This window comes from Talpa occidentalis, unplaced genomic scaffold (assembly GCF_014898055.3).
Source record: "Talpa occidentalis isolate TD23 unplaced genomic scaffold, MPIMG_talOcc4v2.1 talOcc4.14, whole genome shotgun sequence".
Classification (NCBI taxonomy): Eukaryota; Metazoa; Chordata; class Mammalia; order Eulipotyphla; family Talpidae; genus Talpa; species Talpa occidentalis.
Window position 1 is genome coordinate 42,070,575 of NW_023601433.1, and position 25,145 is coordinate 42,095,719.

The 25,145-nt window shown below is 42.8% G+C and overlaps 2 protein-coding genes across 3 annotated transcripts in view; both read left to right on the forward strand.

Moving 5' to 3' along the window:
- Positions 1 to 8,126, forward strand: part of LYST (lysosomal trafficking regulator) — a 172,398-nt gene extending 164,272 nt beyond the window's left edge. Inside the window, exons 51-53 of the mRNA XM_037510386.2 lie at positions 3,682 to 3,838; positions 4,587 to 4,658; positions 6,172 to 8,126. Of these exons, the coding sequence (XP_037366283.1) occupies positions 3,682 to 3,838; positions 4,587 to 4,658; positions 6,172 to 6,310 (368 nt within the window). The 3' untranslated portion in view covers positions 6,311 to 8,126. The remainder of the gene's footprint in view (positions 1 to 3,681; positions 3,839 to 4,586; positions 4,659 to 6,171) is intronic.
- Positions 8,127 to 15,680: 7,554 nt separating this feature from the next.
- The window catches only part of GNG4 (G protein subunit gamma 4), a 72,967-nt gene continuing 63,502 nt past the window's right edge, over positions 15,681 to 25,145 (forward strand). The window contains exon 1 of one of the 2 annotated variants that reach the window (XM_054694980.1): positions 15,681 to 15,707. The gene's annotated coding sequence lies outside the window, so the exon portion shown is untranslated. Of the gene's footprint in view, positions 15,708 to 16,599; positions 16,639 to 25,145 lie in introns of those variants that run through there. The other variant, XM_037511473.2, reaches the window with a different exon arrangement.

Here is a 25,145-nt window from a genome sequence, read left to right on the forward strand (position 1 = left end):
GTAGTTTATTATAACAGACTGAATAGCCAGATGAAGAGTTTCATAAGGGGAGATCCAGAGGATCTGTTCCTGTGGAGACAGAGTTCACCACCCTCCTGGCACATGAATGTGTTCACAATTCAGAAATTCATCTGTCTATGTTAGTGGGTTTTTTTGGAGTTTTCATTGTATAGCAATGGTTGACCTACAACCCAATGGTTGGCCTTTGGCGGTTGAGCTCAAACTCCAGTTTCTCGACTCCCTGGAGGTAGAAAGGTGTAAGTTTTAATCCTCTAGTCACATGATTGGTTTTCTGGTGACCAGCACCGCCATCCTGAAGCTCTCTAGGGCCTCCCCACCAAGAGTCATCTTTTAGCATAGAAAAGACAATAAATTACAAGGGTCTGTGAGCTCTGTTCCAGGGATCTAAGACAGAAACACTTTTTTTATATATATTCATAGATAGCTCTTGGAGTTTTATTGTTTTTACAAATGTTCATTCATTCTTACATTCAAGAAAAGTAAATGCAGTCATGATTAAAGATTTGAGATTTGAAGTATTTGTCAACTGTAGCCCCAGTCATAAAATAATATCATCAAAACATTTTTATTCCCTAATCATCATAGCTAAGAGAAAATATCTTAAACACCTGACTTTAATACAATTGTGGGCAGATGATTGATGACTTTACTAATTGTGCTTCCTTGATTTGTACATGTACAGCTTTTAGTATGTCACATCAAGAAGAAATCTGGAGGGCTAGCATAATGATTATTTATATAGGGTTCTCAACTTTCTTGTTTCGGCAACATTTTGAAAGTTAGAACTGATCCTGAGGGACCTGAATTTTGTAAAGTTAATTACTTTGCTGCTGCCAGTAGTGATTTATATCTGTGATATTATATCAGTAGTCATATGGGAACAAGAAACAAAATTACCTTTGCTGCAATTACCTACCTACTCAGTAGTAGGGTATTCCGGTATCCCTAGGTAGTACAGTTTAATAGAGTAATAGCTAGAACTTTTTTTTCCAGTTTGATCAAAAAAGCATTCTTAACTTTTTTAGGCCTCTTGATACATATATAAGAGCAGTCATAAAGAGCATTTGGTATATAGAGAACATAATAAAGATAATTATTTTTTAAAAGAGAGACCAAGGGCCTCCCCTGGTGGCACAGACGGTTGAGCGCCGCGCTGTGAAGCTGTCCACAGCCTCTGCAGTGCTGGTTTGATCCTGGCCGGCTGGCCGGCGGGCAAGGATCTCACATGGCACAGCAGACCTCTCCTGTCTTGCCCGCGGCTCCCCTCAGCAGTGTATTTCCTCAGTCTGCCTGTTCTGTTCCCCGCTCTGTCTCTGATGAATCCTCTCACCCTCCCGTGCATCTGGCCTGTACCCTGGTTCTTATATAAATAAATCTTTAAAAAAAAAAAAAGAGAGGCCAAATTTATGTTTAGTGACCCATACTAGAGTTCATCTTCCTGTTCTTACAGTCCAAGAAGTGAAGAAGTTATCAGATTTAACAAAAATCTTGACCCCTTAAGGAGTACCATCTAAGTAATCTTAAAGTCAAAATTAAAAATAAATGAATATATAAATATTAATATAAATATTCTGGCAAACTCTTTCCTCTGGATCATAATTCCCCTTTGCTTATTAAGATGTGGTTTTTTTTATAGTAATAAAATGTGAAATGCATTAAACTATGCAAATTTTATAATAGATGGTTTGTGCATTTTTTAAATCATTCTACCACTAGATCAAAATATATGGCCATTTGAATAAAAAGGTCTTGACAACTTTTTTTAAGTCATGTTGATATATAGAGAAATCATGAAGAGCATTTGGTATATACAAAACATTAGAAAAATAATGAATTTTTATTTTCATTATTTTTTAGGGTTTATAGGCAGGTCATGTGTAGCCAATGGCATTGTAAAGTTAATATAATAGTCTAAGATTCAGAGTAGAGGGTGGTTTTCTAATTTACTTTAATGTCAATGAAGATGTATATGAAAAATAGAGAATGTTTTCAGGAATGGTCAACTTTCTGACTTTTAGTGAATATGTTAAATTATGCATAAAGGCAATCTTATGTTGAGTGAAAGCTAAATTTTTGACATTTGTAGTCTTAGACAGATGAGTAAATTGGTTTTGTGGTAACCCAACTTACTGGATGAATAGCTAGGTAATTATTTCTCTATTAAGTTCAAAGAGTCCAAGACCATATTTAGATTTTTTATTTTGAAGGACTTAGCCATGCAGTAGCTATGGTTTTTATGACCAACCCTTACATCAATGTCTTTTATAGATGTATCCAATAATCTTAATAAGCTTTCTTAGCCTTACTAGCCTGGTACACATATGATTAGCTTATGTATTTTTAAAATGTTTTATCACATATTAAATTCAAAATAAATACTAAAATATAGCCTACCCATAGAAAAGATTAATTTATTATATATAATTATATTTCTTCAGCATATTGAGTCTCCAACATCATGATATTTTATTTAGGTAATCTCTCCTAATCAATATTCTATAATGAGAAATCTCAGTAAAGCACTGGTCATTTTAAACTCTGTGTGTGATATAAGTGGAATCATATATTTGTCCTTTTTGTCTGATGTATTTCACTTACCATGTTTTCAGATTCATCCATATTGTAATATGTCATGATGTCATTATTTTTTATGACTAAATAATATTCCATTGTATAGATATACCATACTTGTTATATCCATTCATTTGTTGGTGGACAGTTAGTTCCACCTTTGCCCACTGTGAATTCTGAGATGTACTGGGCTTTTTGGTTTGTGATATCTGAAGGACTTTAGAATACCTTTAAATAAAGAATATTTATTTATATTATATTAAATATTTAATATTTAAATATTAAATATTTCCTATATTTACTCCTTTGCTATAAAATATGAAATCTTTTCATTGCTTTAATAAGGATAGAAACAGATTCTCTACTTTTAGTTAGTTGGAGTTGTTAGGTCTCATGAAGAGATAAAATTAAGTATGATAAGCTTTGTCATCCAAACTTAATCATGCCTTTATCCTCTCTCTTTATCAACATGAGAATATTTCTCTAAAGAAGGCTGGGCACACCATCATGATGCCCCAAATCACCAACCCCAATTTATAGAGGATGGCAAGCAACTATTGCCTCCTCCACCCCTTGAAAAACTACAAAGAGAAGTTGGCTACTTGTGGTTTTCAAATAAAAAGTTCATTTAGTAAGAGGTTAATTTGTAAGATTCAATCTTAAAACATTTGGAAGAATTTTTTTAATAGTTTTTAACTCATCTAATTTTTACTGTAAATTTTCTCTAGAAGTCACATAAATCATTTATTATAGATGGTTTTGGTGAATATTTTCTTCTCATTTTGGAGACTGTTTAGCTTTCTAAGTACTTTCAAATTCAGATTTAGCTGTTCATATCCTGAAATATTATAATTACATAAAGACATGTTTAATTTACCTTGTTGTACTACATTGTAGAATAATTTATATATTTTTTTTCATGGTAATTGTCTCTAGACAAATAGGAGGTCTGTGTGACTTGCAATGTAGTAAGTTCATTTGTACAGTTTTCAGTCATGAGTAGCCTATGACAATCATCACTAAAACAGTGGTGGGTGGGCTCTGAGCTGCCACACTTTAGTGACCTGTGGCATGATTTTGCTGTTTTAGCTGGTGGAGGCAGTGACCTCAGACTCTGGACAGTGAATGGGGATCTTGTTGGACATGTCCACTGCAGGGAAAACATTTGTTCCGTTGCTTTCTCTAACCAACCTGAGGGAGTATCTATCAATGTGATTGCTGGGGGATTAGAAAATGGAATTGTAAGGTAAGCTGAATTTTTATTCTCTTTGTTTGCGTTAGTTCATAAGGACACAGCAGTTTCAAGGTTTAGTTTTTAATATCTAGGTATATTAATATTTAATATTTAAACATTTAAAATTACCTTTGGATATAGGTTCTTCATTTATTTCTGTTATATTCCTAAAAAGATTGTACAATTTTGAAATTTTACATTGTTCTTAACTATGAAAGATTAGCAAAATGAAACTGCAGACATACCTTCTTTTATTGTGTTTGTGCTTTTCTTAAGCCTTAAGGATATTGCATTTTTTACAAATGGAAGATTTGTGGCAACTTGTGTCTCCCAAATCTGTTGGTGCCTTTTCCCAACAACTCAAATGATGGTTAGCATTTTTCAGCAAGAGTATTTTTTAATGCAGGTATATACATTTTTCAGACATTATACTGCACACTTAATAGACTACATTATAGTGTAAAAAATAACTTCTGTATGCACTGGGAAACCAGAAAATTCATGTGACTCACTTTGTTGAAATAATAGCTTTATTGAGGTGATTGGGAACCCAACCTGCAATATCTCAGAGGTGTGCCTGTTTACAACAAAGTTACATTTTCTTACTCCAACATGTGTGTGGCAATTTCCAGCAAATTTCCCAAAAGCAACTGCTATTAATTATTGTTTCCTTCCAGATGTTGTTTAACAAATAGGTAGGATTTTTTAATGAAGCAAATTTTAGTTTGCATAATTAGATGATGATTTTTTTCCCTTCTAGATTATGGAGTACCTGGGACCTAAAACCTGTACGAGAAATTACATTTCCTAAATCAAATAAGCCAATTGTAAGGTAAAAATCTTTCCTCCTTTATTACTTGGGAACTGTATTTTTATTATAGAGACAATAAAGCACACACACCAAAAGAAATATGTGATGATAGTCATTATAAACAACTATTTTATCAAACCTAGAATTCCTCACTTCTATCAATAGGTTCTTGAAAATTCTGACTTTAAGCAAAATGAGGTATAGTGAAGGTCCTTGTGCATCATTTGTTTCAATATTGACTGGGATTTGTTTTTCCTCATCAACATTATAATGAAACAGCATTATTGGAGGACATGCTGTGCCAGGCTGTCTAGGACCATGGCAAGAAGAGCGGTTGTCTGCATGGAGTTTAAAATCTGAGTCAGGGGGCCTCCCTGGTGGCGCAGGGGTTGAGCGCTGGGCTGCGAAGCTGCCCGCAGCCTCTGCAGCGCTGGTTCGATCCCCAGCCGCCGGCAAGGGTCCCACATGGGACCCCACATGGGCGCAGACCTCTCCTGCCATGCCCGCTGCTCCCCTCAGCAGTGTATTTATTTCCTCAGTCGGACTGTTCTGCTCTGGTGAATTCTCTCACCCTCCCGCACTTCTGACTGTACCCAGTGCTTGTATAAATTAATAAATAAAATCTTTAAAAAAAAGAAAGAAAGAAAGAAAGAAATCACAACAAAAATTTAAAAAAAAAAAATCTGAGTCAGGGACTTAGAGTCTAGCAAGAAGTCATTCAGCGGTAGTGCCCAGGGAAGGCCTCTTGAATAATAGAAACGGTGAAAATACCATAATGATGGCTGTTAGCTGCAGGACTGTGGTTGACAAGATTGATGAACACCCATTTACCCTTTGCTTCATTGACAAATTTGATTTTAAAAATTCAACTGGGAGTGACTCAAATTATACTTTATTAAAATAAATTTCTTTTTAATGTAGTAAAAAGTATCATTTATTTTTATAAAGAGAAAATGTATTATATTTTTCAAAAGTGTTCCATTCCCAAGTATTTGTTCCTTAAGTAATAAAGATAGAAAAAGAAAATATGTAAAGAAGGAACAAAAGATAGTGATCTTTTTGCTCCTGGTTTTATTCTATATCACCAGAGCTCCACAGCTGGAAAAGATTATGCTGAGTGACAAGTCAGAAGGAAAAAGATAAATATTGGATTCATTTATATGTGGAATATAGAGAAAGCGAACAAAGGGTGAAGAAAAAGACAAAACTTGCAAGCTGATCATAGGTCTGAGACATACTGTCAAAACAGGGAAGGGAAGAGCACAAAGGACTGTGATGATGGATAACAGGTGCTATGATGGTCAGAGAACAACAGGGACTACACCTGAGGGCCGAAAACAAATATTGTCCAAAAATGGCCAACAATGTAAGAAAATAAATTTAATAAAAATAAAATGAGAGCCACAAACTTACCAGCTGGGTGATTCAAACTATGTATAAAGATTTAACATATATTCTAATTTCTCTATGACCCCCAATATTCTAGTAGAATTTTAAGGGCTATCGTGTACAATGAGATTCTTTTCTTTTATAGCCTTACATATTCCTGTGACGGCCACCATTTGTACACAGCAAACAGCGATGGGACCGTGATTGCCTGGTGTCGGAAGGATCAGCAGCGCTTGAAACAGCCGATGTTCTATTCTTTCCTTAGCAGCTATGCAGCGGGATGAAAGAGAACTTTGCATTCTCCAAAGCACTTTAATTCTGAACTAGATTTGTTGACTTCACCAGTTTTAGGAGGTTGAACCTAAAGAAATGGATGACCAAAAAAAAAAATCATCCAAATGATGATAAAATCTGTTCATCTGCACAAAATTCTGCATTCTCAAGGTTCTAAGAGGAAAGTTTTGTTATAATTTAGTGATAATCTGGACAGTTCTGTTAGCATTCTCTAACCAACAAGATTTAAGTCTTACATGGTAGATTAAAAACATTCTTAAAGTTTTTTCCCACAAGGCCATTCTAAAGAAAAAATTAGGGTCTCTCCTTTTTCTATTAGCTATATAATTATTTATATAAAATACTCTTTAAAATAATAATATTTTCCAAATGTTATGTGACAATACCACCCCCAACCCCCCCAAAAAAAGGAAAGAAAATGATTATGAACTCAGGCCTCAATAACTGCTCTCTCTGAGAAGTAAGTAATCTGGTAGGTGCCTCTATACCAAACATTTCATGGAATATCTGAATACTAAAAACAAATTACCGGTGAATCTCAATGGTAGGCAGATTTTTCCAGTTGCCTTCTTAGCTCAAAGTAAACCTAAAATCTCTTTCACAGTCACAAACAACACAGGTATTTTTTTTTTCATACACATTCTGTTTCTTCATAAAAATCCTCCTTAAAATCCATAACGCTAGATACTTAATATCTTTGAGTCACTAAGATTTAAAGACCGTGATCATTCTCTTAATATCTGCCATTTACGGAACATTGGATACTTACCAATCTACAGTAGAAAGCCTCCACAATGCAGGAGTTTGCACCAGTATTAATAGCATAGTCTAGATCAGGCATTTAATGTACAGTGAAAGAATTACAAAAGCAAAGATAGTTTGCTTTGTTTTAAACAGGAAGTAGATACTTCGAGGAAACAGTTTCCACTCTTTCTACTAACCTAGTACACACCCACTCACCCATCCCCCAGAATTCTAGGAACAGAAAAAATCTAAGTGTCTCCACACCAAATTTACATGCCACAAACACAGAATTCCTAAAAATCTTGGAATAGTCTATTTTTACCGTGATATTATGCCTATATTTTTACTTGGGGTGCTGCTTTATTTGCTTCAAAAACCCTGTAAAATAAGCTCAGTAATATGTTACTGTGGGATAAAAGTATGTATTCTTGTGCATTTATTATGAAAATTTAATTCATATGGTGTTTACAGAACTACTTTTGTAACTTTCAGACTTTCTAAAACATTCTGCTTAAAAACTATCTAAATCAATTCCAAAGTCTCTGCTGTCAAGATAAATAAGAGGAAGCAAGGGGTCATGTATGCTCATTATTTAAACTGCATACATAAGTACACTTCTCAGCTGCATTTAGAGTATGGTTTTCACAGACCAGGTATTCTGAGGTCCAAGTAGGTGCAGAGATGAGATTATTCCTATTCACGTTGAAGTGATTTGCTTTGTTTAAAAAAAATTGCAGCTATTGTCTATCTTCATTTTTCTACTGAGAACTTTAAATTAGTTCCCTATTAGAATAGGGTTACTACTCAGTTTTTTTAAGGCCTAATTTCATCATTTATCTTAAGAGAAAATATGCAAAATAACTGGTCTTGTTAAGAGTGCAATATTATATTTTTATGTAAAAATAAAAATAAATTTGGGGGGATTATTTATTCAGCATGAAACAATATGTATATGTTTGAAACACTTCATAAAGTGCATGTTATAGCAAACTTTATGTAAATTACCATAAGCTGTTATCTTTGTATACACTGCCATTTCAAATTGGGAATAAATTTCATAAAAATAGGTTTAAAGATCTCTTCTTTATACAGTTTCTATATTATGGCCTCAAATCTCAAACTCAGACCTCAAATAGGTGGCATTGTAACCCACCTTGGTTCTCTATGTAGCTTCCCTAAAACTTATGTCATTAGGAAATTGTCATCTTGCTTTCTTAGTTGTGACTTCAGTGAGAAATTTTAGATTTCAAACTTTACTGCCCTAAAGGGGAGTTTAAACAGTAGTCCCAAGGTGAAACCCCTCATTTTGAAGAAAAGGACATCTGCCCCTGCCCTGAGGCGGATCTATATTGGGACCCTGCTTTGTACCAGGCACTACTCTTGTTCCCTGCACTCCTGGAGGCAACAGGCTGGTGGAGAAAAGAACATCCCATCAATACCTTACAATGTATATAGTTTTAAAATGGGGTCAGTGCTGTGAAGGTAGAGTATAGGGCCCTCTGGGAGAATAGAACAGGGAGAATTCTATTTATAACAAGAGAATCTAGGAAAGGTCTTTGAGAAAGTAAAATTTGTGTAAATAGAAATTTGACGGGTGAAAATGGGTGAATGTGTTCCAGGCAATACATTTGCAAAGGCCTTAGGCAGGAACATCAGTGAACAAAGGCCCACTGAAGGAAAGGCATTTTATGCACACTTGAGCTTCTCTGTTGGACATTGGAAGACGGAAGGTAAGGTAACCCAGAATTGCTTTTTCTCCTTTGCACGTGTGGTGGTTTCAGGGTTTTCAAGATTAGAACACATTTGTTTCTAGGTCTCTGTCCTGAAAAGAACTCAGGAGTAGCATTTATCAGGAGATGCCTGTCAACCTAAATAGATTCCCTCTTTACTGCAAATCTCAAATTGACTTCCTTCCAACATCATTCACTGAATGTGAATTATGTTCATACCCAGTCCTAGGTGATGGAATAGGGTAAGGAAGGAGAAGTTCTTTCCAGCTCTTCAGAATTCGTAACTGGCTCTCTGTTTCTCACTATTATGAATGACTTGCTAATGTTTTCAACCATAAAAAGAACTCCAGGGGCCTTCCTGATGGCACAACGGGTTAAGTCTCAGCACTATGAAGCTACCCGCAGCCACTGCAGCATGAGTTTGCTCCCTGGTAGGCCAGGGAGCTACCCACATGGTGCAGCAGACCTCTCCTGACTGGCCCGCTGCTCCCCTCAGCAGTGTATTTCAGTAGATCTGCCTATTCTGCTCCCCACTCTGTCTCTGGTGAATGCTCTCACCTCCGACCACCCCACACCTCTGGCCTACACCCCAGCTCTTATATTCATAAATAAATAAAATAAATCTTAAAAAAAAAAGGGAACTCCAGGGAGTTCCAGTTCATGACGGTAGCACAGGAGGATCCTTAACTCATTTCCTTCCATGGACACACTGAATCTATAGCTACATAGAGAAAAATTACCTCTGAACCATTGGACAAAAGAGAGAAAGCTCACACCAAAGTGGATAGGAGAAACTGAGGCATGGTATTACCACAAATATCACCATTGGCACAATAACCCATAATATGCAAAGAACCCACAAATTCCAGCTTCTCCCTGAGGAGCAAAGGGTTTGAACCCTACATGTGGCATCTCAGCTTTTAAAATATATGCCTCAGAAGTGGTCCTAACATATCTAGATTTGAAAACTTTGGGAATTTTTATCTGCAAGACCAATGAAGCCATGTAGCAAATTGAGAATTCTTAAAGGGCTCTCAGACTCTCAATGGCTAAGCATTAGGGCACAACACAGAGGCATGTGTTCTAAATGTACCCAGTCTCTATTGGGAAGGACTATTTGCTTATCTTTACAGCTTTGGCCTGGGGAATAGGCATGTAATTTACACAACTAGGGAATGACTGAAATACTCTCCAAAGTCTGTTGAGGCTAGCAGGTTGCCATCTTCATGTTCTCCCTCTCACTCCATGTCACCGTTATCTCCCAGAAAGGAGTTCATTACCATTTCTAGTGTCCTGGCTTTAGTGACTGCTACTCAGGTGACATTACTTGATAGCATGATTCTGGTAGCCAAAGGGGCTTATATCCATGGGTTCAATGAGAGCTCATGTAGTAAACAGTTCTTTTTTTTTTTATTCCCCATACAATTGCAACCTCCTGATTTTGACCCCAATCCCTCCTTTCCCCACCCCACCCCCCCACAAAGTGTGTCTCTGGTTCATAGTTTAAACAAACAGTTCTTAACTGGCTATTACCCCAGGGCTCAGTGCAGAGAGCCCACAGAAATGCTCATCTCATAATGCCTCTGAAAAAGATGTATTTGTTGGGCCTCCCTGGTGGTGCAAGGGGTTAAGCACCTCACTATGAAGCAATCCGCAGCCTCTGCAGCACAAGTTCAATCCCAGCCAGCCAGGGAGCAACCCACATGGCGCAGCAGACCTCTCCTGTCTCACCTGCTGCTCCTCTCAGCAGTGTATTTCAGTCGGTCTGCCTGTTCTGTTCCCCACTCTGCCTCTGGTGAATTCTCTCACCCCCTACATCTCTGGCCTGTACCCCAGCTCTTGTATGCATAAATAAATCTTTAAAAAAAAAAAAAAAAGAGGTGTATTTGTTGCCTTAAAAGCTGTTCCCTAAGTATTCAACTTCCAAGCAGCCTAGATCTAAGTGTCCCTCCCCTTTGGGACAGTAACAGGCTTTGGCACACCCTCAATTATTAGGAGTCACTAAAAAGAGGTAGGCTGCTCAATCTCAAAGGTTTGAGAGAGAACAGAAATAGGGCAAGATTTATTTTTTTTTAAATAATAAATTTTATTTTTATATTCCCCCATACAACTGCACATGCCCCATTCTGACCCCAATCCCTCCCCTCCCGCCCCCCACCCCCCAAAAAGTGTCTCTGGTTCATAGTTGTTTGTTGATTTTGATTTTCACTTTCTTATAGTTATTCATTTTCCTGGTCCCTTATTTAAGTTTTCTAGATTCCTGCTATGAGTGAGACCATCCGGTATTTTTCTTTTTCTTTTTGGCTTATTTCTCTGAGCATGATCCCTTCCAGCGCCATCCATGTTGCTGCAAATTGCATGTGTTTATCTTTTTTGAATGCTGAGTAATATTCCATGGTGTATATGGACCACATCTTCTTGATCCAGTCATCTATTTTTGGGCATTTGGGCTGTTTCCAAAGCTTAGCTATTGTAAACAGTGCTGCTATAAACATAGGGGTGCAGGTGCTCTTTGGAATTGATGTTTCTGTGTCCTTTGGGTAAATACCTAGGAGTGGAATTGCTGGGTCATATGGAAGCTCTATGTTTAGTAGGTCCAGAAATCTCCATACAGCTCTCCATAGTGGTTGGACCAGTTTGCACTCCCACCAACAGTGCAGAAGAGTTCCTTTTTCTCCACAACCTCGCCAACATTTGTTGTTGCTAGTTTTTTTAATATGTGCCATTCTCACTGGTGTAAGATGGTATCTCATGGTAGTTTTGATTTGCATTTCTCTGATTACAAGTGATGTTGAACATTTTTTCATATGTCTGTTGGCCATTTGCATTTCCTCTTCAGAGAAGTTTCTTTTTAGCTCTTCTGCCCATTTTTTGACTGGGATATTTTCTTTGTTGTTGTTGAGTCTCATCAGCTCTTTGCAGATTTTTGTGATCAGTCCTTTATCATTAGTGTTGGGTGCAAAAATGTTCTCCCAGTTGGTGGGGTTTCTCTTTGTTTTTGTTATTGTCTCTTTTGCTGTGCAGAAGCTCTTTAATTTGATGTAGTCCCAGCTGTTTATCTTTGCCTTCACTATCACTGCTTTGGGTGATGTGTCTGTAAAGATGTCTTTGATATGCAAATCACGTAGTGCTTCACCTATATTTCCTTCTATGTATTTTATGGTTTCAGGTCTTATGTCTAGTTCTTTAATCCATTTTGAGTTGATTTTTGTGTATGGTGTGAGGTAGTGGTCAAGCTTCATTCTTTTGCATGTAGCAACCCAGTTTTCCCAGCACCATTTATTGATAGGGCAAGATTTAAACACTAAGTTTTATCTTCTACTTGAGACCACTCCTTCAAGACTGGAAGAGTTAGCCATTTTATCTAATGCAGAGAAACAAAAATTGAGTCAAGGAAAATGAAGACAGAGGAATATGTTCCAAATAAAAGAAGATAAAGCCTCAGAAAGAGACCTTAATGAAAAAAGTTGTTTACCTGATAAAGAGTTCAAAGTAACAATCATAACAACGCTCACTGAATAGTGAGAATTTTCACAGAGATGAAAAATGATAACAATAAATTATGAAACAAAAATTACAGAGATGAAACTACAATAACTCAATCGAAAAATACAATAAAGGACTTAACAGCATACTAAATGAAGCAGAAAAATTAATCAGTGATTTCAAAAGACAGAACGAGGAATTCATCCAATCAGAGCAGCAAAAAAGAGAAAAGAATGAAGAATTCAAGGTACTTATGGGACAACATATTCACAAGATAGGACCAGTGTTCACATTACATGGGTTCCAGAAAGAGGAAAGAAATCAAGGCAAAAAACTTATTTGAATAAATAATGACTGAAAATTCCCTACCCTGGGAAAAAGAAATTGACTTCCAAATTCAGAAAGCCTATGTGTACCAAAGAATGTGAATCCAAAGAGATCTGCACCAAATTCATGTGGAATATAGAGAAACAAAACAAAGGAACAGTCAATACTAAACCAAACCAGCCCTGAAAATATGACTGTAGACCTGAGGCTACCAGAGAGAGATGGAAAGGGACTAGGGGGCGCAATGGACTATGCTGGGTGATTATAGGAGCCTTGGTGCTACGTGTGGTGTCCTCTGTATGTACAGTGCTATAAACCGAAATTACCTTAATAAAAATAATACAATTAAAATCAAAATGTGTGTTGACACTTCAAAAGGAAAAAGAAAGACAGTGAATCTGATGACATAACAGCAGAAACTGCCCAAAAATAAAAAATAATTTAAAACATAGCTTCTACCATATATGTGATTGGAGTCTTAATAGGGAAGAGAAATTAAGGAACCAGGAAATTTTTTTTTAATTTTATATGTTTTTTACATCATTTTTCATTTTTGCACAATGTATGCATTTTCATCTTGGTTATATTCCCCATACAATTCCCACCCTCCTTATTTTGACCCTAATCCCTCTTCTCCCCTCCCCCCGTAGTGTGTCTCTGGTTTATAGTTGCTTATTGATTTTGATTTTTCACTTTATTATAATTAATCTTGGAACCAGGAAATTTTTTAAATAAATAGTGGGTGTAAAATTTTGAAATTTGATAAAATCATAAACCTACAGGGCCAAGAAATCCTCTAAATACCATGCAGAATAAATACAAAGAGAACAACACCAAATCATTTCATAATCACTCTGTTGAAAACCAATGACAAAGAGAAAATCTTATAAGCAGACATAGGAAAAGAAATACATGCCAAGGAACAAGGATAATAACTGCAGGTTTCTTATGAGAAACTATGCAAGTACAATAGACTGATGTCTTTCAATGGCCTCAAACTATCAACCTAGAAAAAGATCCCTCAGAAATGAAGACAAAATAAAGATTCAGACAAAATTTGAAATGATTTGTAACCAGCAGATCTATATTACAAGAAATGTTAAAGGAGATACTCTTCAAGCAGCAGGAAGTGATAGCAATAGAAATTTGGATCTTTATAAATGAATGAAGAACATCAGAAATGATAAATATAAAAAGACCTTAAAAATCAAAATTTCTTAAAGAAAATTGACAGTTTAAAGGAAAATAATGCTAGGAGATTTTGCATATAAAAAACAATGACAAGTATAGCCCAAAGGACGGAAGGGAGAAAGTGAAGCATACTATTGGCAAGATTTTAGAGTAAATAAGTAGTAGTATCATGTCAGTTGAAGACAGACTGGTAAAGATGCATATTATAAAGCCAACAACAAGGAGAAATACCAAATGCCAGATGATTTACCTCAGTCAGTACCTCAGGTAAAGTATACTCAGTCAATCCTAAAGGAGGAAGGAAAAAAAAGAATGAAAAATACAACTAATAGAAAGCAAACAAATAGCAAGATTGTAGATTCAAACCCACACACATGATAATGACACAAGAAGTAAGTGACCTAAACACTCCAATTAATAGAGTTTGTCAGGCTGAATAAAAAAGCTAGATCCCACCCTACATTGTACAAGAGTAGAGAATCCCACTTGCAGAATGTAAAATAAAGGCACAGCTAGCTAAGCATCAAAGGATGAGAAAAATGCATCATGCAAAAAACTTACATGAGAACTCTGCTGTGACTATACTGATATCAGACAAAGACTTCAGAACAAGGACTATTTCCAGGGACAAAGGAAGGAAAACCCATGTCCAGAGTCCTGGGTGATGGACAGAATCCGAATGCCCTGGAGAGCTTAAAACACAGATTGTTGTGTTAAATAAATCCCCAGAGTTTCTAATTCAATAGGGCTGTCCTAGGTCCTGAGAATTTGCATTTCTAACAAGTTCCCAGATGATACTGATATGGCTGGTCTTAGCATCCCCTGGTTTAGACTAGTTTAGACCCTTCTGTATCTTTAAAACGGACATAATCCTAATTTAAGGGATAATGTAATAAGATAAAAGAAGGAAATGAGGTATACCTGGATGTGCATATATTGATTTCCCTTGCAATTGATTAAGTAGGATGGATTGGGATGGAAGTTGGAATAATAGGAAATCGAGTACCTCGGGTAACCAATTGGAGGGGGTAGGGAGGCTCTATTGAAGCAGGAATACAGAAAAAAAAAATAGATGTGGGGGTGGAAATAATGAGCCCAGTTTGGTATTTGTTGAATTTTAATGCAGCCCCCATATACCTTTCTTTTTTACGGTCTGTGTGTGGACATTCTTGCTCCTTAGTCATTTTTATCATCGTTCAATTCTGCGCCTTTGACACTTGCTAGCTGTATAAAAAATCCAATTGATATGTTTGCTGGTCCGAGGTGGACCTTTCTGAACTCTGCATTTGCATTTTCAGACACTCGGAGTCAGCAAAGGTGGACATTTGTCTGGGGCAGATGTCGAGTCATGGAGATCAGAGATCTGCAAAACAAATGTGTCTTTCATGGCAAGGCATGGCTGCTGATGCTGGATGAGGACCGAGAATGCAGATTTTCAAGAAATATCTCCTAATTAACAGCCACGAATCGACATTACTGGCTTCCTTTTCCTGCCAATCTTGCTAACACCGCTTGAACCTTTTTTGCTGCTTCTCTAGCCCGAAGGTATCCTCTTGTTTCACCAGGCATTGGAAAAATGGACCGCACTGAAGCGGGTTTTTCCCTAAGGGAAGAAGACTATAATAATTAAGAGGTTTTTCAAAATATCTCTCTATGTTGCAAAAAGCCTTACAGCTCAAAAGGGGCCGGGACAGCCAAAGATTTCCCCGTGGAAACAGTTTCTGCTGTCCACGAAAATTGGGAATTTGTTCCCGCCTTCTTGGTGGCTGACCAGCCTCCCCACAGCGCCCGCCTCGCCCTCACTGCCCTGTGCTGGCCGGGCTGGGCAGCGCCTTCGTGTCTCGTCACCTAGCAACGTGCGTTAACCTTCGCCCTGGACGAGGAGACAATGCCCCGAGAATTTTTCCAGGTATTCACCATTTCTCCATTAACCGCACCCCTCCGGAGCGGGTGGACATTGTGTATTTTGGGGTGCTGGTAAATGGGAACTCCCCGCGCCTTGCCTGGCCTGTCCCTAGATCTCCGCCCCTGGAATGGGCGCGGAGGCCGGAGGCACAGGTCGGGGAACCCCGGGAGGACAGTACCCCGGGAGCCCACCTCCACCTTCCCTCTCCCCCGCCCCCAGCCCCTGGGCAACACGCGCCCCGGGCGTAGCAATAGGCCGGGCTGGGGGCGCGTCCCCGCGCGGGGGGCGCGGGCCTAGGCGGGAGCGCGCGGAGTTCCGCGCGGGGCGTGGGGTGGGGGAGGGGGAGCCCGGGGTGCGGGCAGCGCGCGGAGCCCCGGCGCGGGAGCCCCGGTGACGCACCAGTGACGTGACGGCGGGCGGGATTTCCCGGGCCCTCCCTGGCGCCAGACGGACCCCGCGGCGGAGTGGGCGCGACCAACTTGGACCGCCTGACACGGGGGTCTCGCACTCCGTTCCCCACCCCCCGCGCGGGCCTGAGCGCACCCCTGGAGCCCAGCGCCGGGGCCCGAGCGCGCGAAGTCCAGTGCGTCGGGGTGACCGCGCGCGCGAGCGAGGCGCGCCCCGGCCACCTGCTCCCCCACCCCCCGCCTCGCGTAGTCTGTCCCCGGCCGGGGCGGGGAGGCGCTGGGCGGGGCGGGGCCGGTGACGCGGCCCGGGGACCCCGAGGGCGGCGCGGGGCGCCAGGCGAGCGTTTCCACCGCGAGCCGCTGAGCGCCCGGGCGCGCGGGACCGGGGCGTGGAGCCGAAGCCCGACCCGCCCAGCCCCGCGCCCGCAGGGGGAGCGATGCCGCGCGGTCTGCCCGAGCCCCGCGAGCGCCGCGCCGGAGACAAAGCCCGCGCGTGAGCCGCGTCCTCGCCCGCCGGCCCCGCTGGGGTAAGTGGGCGCCCCCCGCGCGGGCGGGTGGACCCGGCCGGGGCGCGTCTGTCGGGAATGAACGGCACAGCGCCCGTCGGCGGGCTCGGGGGGCCGGGAACAAAGGGAAAGTCGGGCGGGAAAGTCTCCGGCGCTGGAGAGGCGCCTCGGGTGCCCGCGCTGTCCGGCCAAGCGCGCGGACCCCGCCTGGGAGGTCTCGGCCTTCGCGGGGCCGGCACAGGTGGGAGGCGGCCGCCCGGGGTGGCAGGTGTGGGGCTGGTGGAGCCGGGACGCGCCGTTGAATCACGGGGAGACCCGAGCACAGGTCTGGACGAGCTGCTCGGAACCGGGCTTCTCCGGGCGGTCGGCGCCACCCAGGCGCTCCCACTGAGGCAAGGGGGGGCTTCCACGGACCCCTTTTCTATATGTAGGTCACGGAGCGGTCCCTGTTCTTTTGGCGGGCACGTCCCCAGCTGGAAAGGGCCGTAATGTGAGGGATGGAGTGCCTAGGGGAGCATTTTATTGGGGGAACTGTTTTTGGCAAGCTCCTGAAAAAAAAAAAAAAAAAAACCTTGATTGCCCAGCACCCCGGGACGGAGCCTGGAGCTGTAGCCGCGGGGTTTGTGGTTCCCCCGCCCTGATGGCGTCTGTCCCCGAGGCCGGTGCTGAAATGGGCTGCGCTCGCGGTGCGTGCACCCAGCAGCTTGGGGGAGCTTTGGTTTAATTTAATTAGAAATAATAACGGAGGGTGAGGTGGAGTGCAGAGGGGTGGCTGGAAAAGACTTCTTAACTTCGAGGGGGTCTGCTTCTTTATGTGTACCTTGGGGTAGGATGTTAGCAAACCCCAAAATGTTGAAGTTTGATCAAGAAATAAAGTGGGTCGTGGACAGCGCGTTCTCATGTTCTCCCCAGCTCCCCACTGCTGCCAGCTCTCTGCTCTTTCCTGCCTGCTAGGACTGGAAAAGGCTGGCACCGACCCGGCTTTTTCAGTCGGAGCGAAAGGCCTCCTGGGTTGCTCTGGTGTTAGCCATTATAACGTGTCTGTCGGAGCTCAGGCTCGTGAGTCTGTCTCACTGGGATGCTTCCTTCCCACGGTGGGGCAGGAAAATTCAACGGCAACCGCCTGGAAGCGGCAGCGAAGGACCTGGGCTCTGTGGCTGACTTAAATCTATGCGGGGAAATCCTTTTCCTAGTTTCTGCAAGCTGCGGGGGGAGGGAGCCTCGCGCCCTCTGATCTGGCCCAGTTCAGATCCACGGGAGCTTTTTTCAGTCCTGAGAAACAAGAGAGTATACATGGAAACTATGGATTATTTGTGAAGTGTGGTCTTGGCTCAGTGATCAGTCAGGCCAGGAGAGGGACATGAAAATAAACAATAGGTGTCAATGTAAATACAGGTTTATTGTGATGCTTTGCTGATCGATGAGTAGCCCCATGAGGGGGTTATTAGACTGAAATGACTTTTTTTTTTTTTTGAGGGCAATGGACTTACTGTTTGCTCCTCCAGCTACATATGGTTCCAGTCCTCCTCCTTAAAATAAAATTGCCCAAAGAAAGCTGTAGAAGATGTCCGTCAGCTGAGAAATAACATGCTAAAGGGTCATTCCTAGTAGTCCCAGCATCGACTAGGCACATGCAGTTGACATTTCTCATGCAAGCAGACAGTGGAGGAACTAGGAAAAAGCTTTCCTCCTATTATTTTGCAGTTTTTAAAGCCAGACGACAGTCCTTGAGGCTCCCCATATCTCAGTATATTCTTTAAAATGGTGGAACATCAGGTGGGAACCCAGATATGGTCGTCCCCACCCCCACCCTGGGGAAACAAGGGTCTGGTGGCACTCCCAGAAGTGGGTGTGGCTTTAGGAGTGATTGTGTACAAGGCTGCCCCACACACACACACACGTTCACTCACCACACAACTGCTTACTGAGGAAGGCAGCCAAATGGCAGAGAGAAAAACTCAAGTCTGCAAGACAAATCATTATCATTTATTTTTAACCACATCTCACTATCACATTTTTCTTGCCTGTCTCATTTGGATCTGCCTGAAGAGAGGGAAATGCCAAATAATCCAGTGCATATCAGTAGATTGTCCTTTATCTTTATGGGATTTTGAAGCCACGTCTTTAAAATATTACCTGATTTGTTCTCAGAACATCTTTATGAACCGTTTCCAATCTTGCATATTTTCCTTCTTTAATTTGGTATTTTTATTCATGCTAGGCATACACAGACATCAAGAGACTTCTTATTCCAGTAGCAAGATTATCTGTTCAGTTTTCTTAAACCAGAAACTGAAATTAAATTCTTTAATGCCCCCCAAATACTACAAGAATATTCTTTCAATGGTAGGTGTTTTAATTGAAAGGGTGTTTTAATTGAAAATCAGGGAACTTAAATGAGTATCAGAAAACAAAAACAGGAAGATCAATTATAGTCTAGAAATTAGCATAATACTACTGAAAGGTTTTGACCAACCTGTTAAAACCACAGCAAAAATAATATATAGCAAACCAAATATCTTAAAGAAACGCTCAGAAGTGAAAACAAATGTAAATGAAATTTCCATTTAGGGAAAGACATAGAAACAAGAAATACTGCTGGAAAAAATGACTGCAGGGAAAACAATGGGTACTTCAAAAGAGATCAATTCAGGAAGCTAGCTGGAGCATTCCAAATCACTCTAATTGTCAAGGAGCTTTTGTTAGGTCAAATGGCAGCTGGTGTGCAATCAGTTTGCCTGGTGGAACTCAACAGGCAGAATGGGAGGTCTGGTGCACAGGGGGCAGTGCGAGTGCGTTGAATGTACGTGCTTGCTGTGGAATGGATCTTGGGCGTCGGTGGCCCTGAGTGGCCAAGGAGAAGTAAGAACATACATGAAGCTGTGGAGAAGCTATTTGTCCCTGTGACCTTAGTAAGTTCCTGGGTATCTGCAAGCTAGTTCCCGGTGGGCTACCCCTGGCCCAGATGGGCGGGCGCCCAGCTCAGCTCCGGGGAGCACAAGATCCATCCCATGGGTGATTTGATTTAATCCTGACGCCATCTTACACAATTTCTACTAAGCAGAAAAAGTGATGCTAGTGTCCTTGCTGTTCAGGAACATTCTGGCAGGTGCCGGGTGGGTGATGGTGACATTTTTAACTACCCAAGGATAGCAGGTGAGAGCGATTGAGGTGTGTGGAAGAGAAGAAACGAAGTGTGTGGAGACCCACGTGCTTCTCTCCCACAGGAGAGGATTCGTTCGTTGCTCTGTCTTCTTAGATTTCTCAAACCATTCCTCCCTGGGTGGCCGGGTTGGCTCTCTCGAGTGAGATGTGTGCTGTGAGGCAGAGAAGAAGAGAGCCAAGTTCTTAGGCAGAGTTATTTCTCCTCCGGAAAAAAAAAAAAAAAAAAAGTATGCAGGACGGGCGCACCACCTCAGAGCCACTGCTTGCGCTTTTTGACTTTTCCCGTTAGTCCCCATGCTTCCTCCTGGCACTCACGTCCAATTTATAGCTGTGGGCTTTCTCTCCTGCCCCTTCACCCCCAAAGCAAGAGCAGTAGGGTGAGAGCAATAGGAAGAAGGGAAACATTTTATTGGTTTTAGAAGTCTGAGAGCGCAGAATGGGCGCAGAGCAGGATCACCAAGATCCGGGCAGACAGGGGAAGGAGGGTCCTGGCGCCCGCAGTGGCTTTTGCAGGCTTTTATTGGGATTTATCAGGTACACGGCGGGGCAGGCAGGGGTGCCGAGAGGTGGGGAGGCTGGCAGGGTCCCAGCCCCCTGGCAAGTCTTCACTCTCTCTGGGCTCTCCGGTGATCTCTCGTGGCCTCTGCTTCTCTGCTCCTTGCGCTCTGCTGCTGTCCCCGTGCCGCCGCCCTCATACTTTTTTTTTTACCTTACCCTACAAGCACCTTTAAACTACGGCAAAAGGTGTTACCGTGAAAACTAAACGTGCTCCCATGGTCCCGCCTCCCGAATTCAGGTGTTTACTTCTTTCGGTGTCTCATCACACATAGGAAAAATTGAAGAGACTTTTTACCAAGAGGGTGGGTGTAGGGGCAGGAAGGGACACGGGGCGGGTTTTCTATGATCCAGCAGACCGGGTAAAGGAGGAGTCCTGGAGCCCTCAGTGGCTTTTGCAGGTTTTTATTGGGATTTACTGGGTATACAGCAGGCAGGGGTGCTGGGGGGCCGGGAGGCTGGCAGGCCTCACAGCCCCCAGCAAGTCCTCACTCTGTCTGGGTTCTCTGGCCTTCTCTCGTGTTCACTCTGCTTCTCTGCTCTCCATCTGCTCCTGCTGGCGTCCCCGCCGCCCCTAAAAGCCCGGTCTTAGCCCAGGTGAATCCCATCTACCTCTGCCCACACCCTACTCCAGGTGCCCGCCATCAGGCATGCATTCAGGACCGCAGGGTTCCGTCATCTATCCTGATGGCGGGAGGGCAGAAAAGCCTGATACCTTTTACCTCACCCTACAGTGGGCAAGTAAAAAGGAGAAGAGATGGAATTAGAAAACAGGGAGAAAGGATCAAGGGAATGTTGGGGAGGGTGGAGAGCAGAGCGATTTAGGGCAGCGGCTGAAGGCGTCTATAGCAAGCAGGTGACCCTCCATGATGGCGGCTCGGGCTCTGTGGCTACGATCTGGCTTCTGTGAGAGAGACAGACAGGATGGCAGACAGGGATGGTGGTGCTTCATACAGGAACCCTGTCTTCCCAGGGGTCAGGCCCTTGGAGGCAGGGGGACAGAGGTATAGCAGCAGTCCAGGCTGGGCAACCTGCATTTGCTGAGTGTTGCATTTGCCTGTGGCACACAAGATGCTTCCCAGGTCAAGTCTCTGAGCCACTTTTACATGCCCAGAATCAGATCATTAATGGACCTTGGGAAGATCTGTTTTCTCCGCCCCAGTACCTGCTATTGTTAGGAAACTCTAGCAGCCCAGGACCCTCACAGACTGAGTCTCAGTCACTGGAGGAACCCCTTCTTATCTGTGAGACCCACTAGCACATTGGCCTCCACTTTAACATTTTTCCTTATCTGTATCCAGCATACGTACACACTGATGTCCTCCTCTGGAGCGTTTTTCCAACCTGATTGGGGGAGGCATCTGGCCCGTCTTGTTGTTCTGGAATTTCCTCTCCATACCCTTGATGGAAACTGTAAGGAAAAAAATCTTTCTTCTACCCTCTGATGTTAATGGTGGAGTTCTGTGAATTAAACTATCAATTTAAATTGATAATTAAATTAACAGGAGAAAAGAGCCAGATTGATAGGAGAAAGAGTTTATTACACATGCATATAGGAGCTTCACAACCCAAACAAGCACTTAGGCTGGAGAATTTATAGGCCATTTTAGCAAAGGGAGATAAGTTATAGGAAAGGCAAGGAAAATGGGGGTTGGGCTTCTAGAGACAGGGAATTGTAGGAAGGTAAATATATGGGGGGAACTAATGCAAGAGAAGGGCTATTTTAGCAAATTTGTTTGTGCAGACCCATCTTGGTGCTGACTTTGTCCAGAGATAATAGTTGTTTCCCTGCCCTGGTAGGGAAGATAAGAGGGGGACATCTTCACAGAGAGAAATTTATGACCTGTTTTTAGGCAGAAAGGGGGAGGCCGTAGAATTCCTCCTGTGTTTGCTGTTTCTTAATTGCCTTCAGCTCAAAATAAGCCTTATGTTAAAGTGGCATTTTGGGGTAGTATATTCTGGTCCCCTTCCAAATTTCCAGCAAACTCTGGAGCCCACAGTCTGTGGATGCTAAACCAGCAGAAGGAATCCCTATATGGTTTCAGTTTCTGTTCATCAATCTTGGGAAAATTCTGTTTTCTCTGCTCTCCAGTTAACTTCACTTATAGACTAGAGCGCTCCTGTGGTCAGTAGTTATTTATCCCCTGATACTGTGGGGTAATATGGATGAGGGAGAACCAGACCCTGAAGAAGGAGACATTATTTACATGAACAAGTGTATGTTGGATGACAGTGTCACAGACAGACTTCCAAATTTTTCAGGGCTGTGGTGGCTTTAGAATGTGACAAAAGGGAATGCTGATGGAACCTAAGTCGAAAATCCCAAAGCATTGAACCTCAGGGGAATAACAGAGGGAAACTGACAGTGATGCCGCTACCACGTTCTTTCAGAAACAAGGTGAGGGATGGATACTCAGATTGTCCTTCATCAGCATCACTCACTCCCTTCTTCAGCTGAATTTTTTTTTTGAATTTTTTTAAAAGATTTTATTTATTTATTTATACAAGCACTGGGTACAGCCAGAAGTGCGGGAGGGTGAGAGAATTCACCAGAGCCAGAGCAGGGAGCAGAACAGGCAGACTGACAAAGTACACTGCTGAGGGGAGCAGCGGGCGTGGCAGGAGAGGTCTGTGCGCCATGTGGGACCCTCGACAGCGGCCAGGATCAAACCTGGGCTGCAGAGGCTATGGGCAGCTTCGCAACCCAGCGCTCAACTGCTGCGCCACCAGGAGAGGCCCTTCTTCAGCTGAATTTTATTGAACAGGGACAGGCTCACAGTAGTCTTCTGCTTACCTAGATTTTCTGGGTCTCTGGGTAGTCTCTGCTCTAGAATACACTGCCACGACCTTGTCTCTGAATGGCTTTACCTCATCGCCCTTTTAGTCCACTTGGTTGATCTTGCAGAATTGTGTCCTTTTTGGTGAACCTTTCCTAGTGAACCCCCTATGCTGGCTTGCCCTGTCCACACTGCAGCAAGTGTGCCCACCACCCTTGTCCATCTCTCTGATCTTAGAGCTGCAAAGAAGGGGTTGAACAAAAGCATTAAGTGTCCTAAACTATAGCAGGGATGTAAGGGCAGGAACGGACTCAGTGCAGGTTTTCTATGATCCAGCAGACCAGGTAAAGGAGGAGTCAGAGTCCTCAGTGGCTTTTGCAGGTTTTTTAAATTAGCAGGTACATGGCAGGCAGGACGCTGTGGGGCTGGGAGGCTGGCAAATCTTCACTCTGGGCTCTCTGACCTTCTCTCATATTCTCTCTGCTCTTCCTATGGCTCTGCTTCTCTCTCGGCTTCTGCTGCTTCTTTCTCGGCTTCTCTTTTGGCTTCTTCTGGTGTCCCTGTGACGCCACCCTTAAAAGCCCAGTCTCAGCCCAGGTGAATCCCATCTACCTCTGCCCACACCCTACTCCAGGTACCCGCCATCAGGCATGCATTCAGGACCGCAAGGATCCATCACCTATCCTGATGGCGGGAGGGCAGAAAAACCTGCCATTTTTCCTTACCCTACAGGAGACTAGCACCTGTACCCTCAGATTCACTCTACTCTCTCGTGGGTTAGATTCCTCTAAACACCCCAATTTTGTCTAAGCCCATTCCTGTGTTAGAAATTGTTATAGTAAATAGCATCTGAAATAAGTTGGCCATTGACCTGGTCCCAGGCACAATTTTTCAAACAAATTTTCCTTGTCGTGGATCTGTCATCAGATTTCTGCCGACCCTGACTGTGACCTCCGACTCCTGGAGCTGCCAGCCTTTCTCAGATCTTCCTGTGCATTACTACTGCAAACTATGTTTGTCTTACTTAATCCCTGCATGCTATGGAGTGACTTTTTCAATGCATGTATTTTGCTAAAAGCAATAGCTGTGTTCCTAAGAGGCTGTATATAGACCATGTTTCTGAGAGATTTGCTTACTGAACACAGGACAAGCACCTGCAATCTGTGCACAGATACAAGTTAAAGATGAGTAAGACGTAGCCATCCCTTCCAAGAACTCATAATCTAGAGCAGAATGTGTGCATGAAAACAACTCCCCTGCCCCTGGTTTAATGCCACCACAGACAAGTTTCCAGTGCTGCGAGAAGAGTCATAATGGATCATTAGTTCTTCTGAAAGCACAGAAAGGGCCTGATGAAGGAGTACATGTGGGCCCTGGAAAGCTGAGTAAGTTTTAGTCCCAACTATCGAGATAGGGCTCTCCAAGCAGAGGGGCCCAGTATGTGCAGACTCAAGAGTCGAGAAAGTGCAAGAAGCTTGGGGAAAGCAGTCTGGAGCTAGCTGTGAAGGCTCTTGAGTGGCCTATGGGAGAGCCTGTCCTGTGACAGGCTGGGGATTCCAGTACAGTTATTAAAGAAGCAGGACTTAGCAGGCCTGGCCTTGGCCCTCTGTGCCTGCTGTGTGGCAGGAGAGCCAGCTAGGGGCACTGCAGTGGTCCCTGAAAGGCTCAAACCCACAGGCAATGCTGTCTGACCCCAGTGGAGGGAAGAGAGAGGCTGTTGTTTGGGGATCCCAGAGCTTCCAGTTTGGGAGAGGTCTGGCTTAATGAGCAGAAGATGGGGCAAGTTGGGCAAGAGGAGGGGTCTAGGACTTGGCAGGTGAGGATGTGCTGTCCACATGGAGCAGAAGTGTGGCCGTGCCTGAACCCAGGTAAAGCTATGCAGTAGGGAAGACCAACCCGGGACTGGGCCTTGGCAAACCAAGCAGGGAGAATAGACAGGACATTTGGAGAAAACGAAAAATGACTGTGTTCAGAGCCTGCTCTTCTTTTTTAAAGATTTATTTATGCATACAAGAACAGGGGTACAGGCCA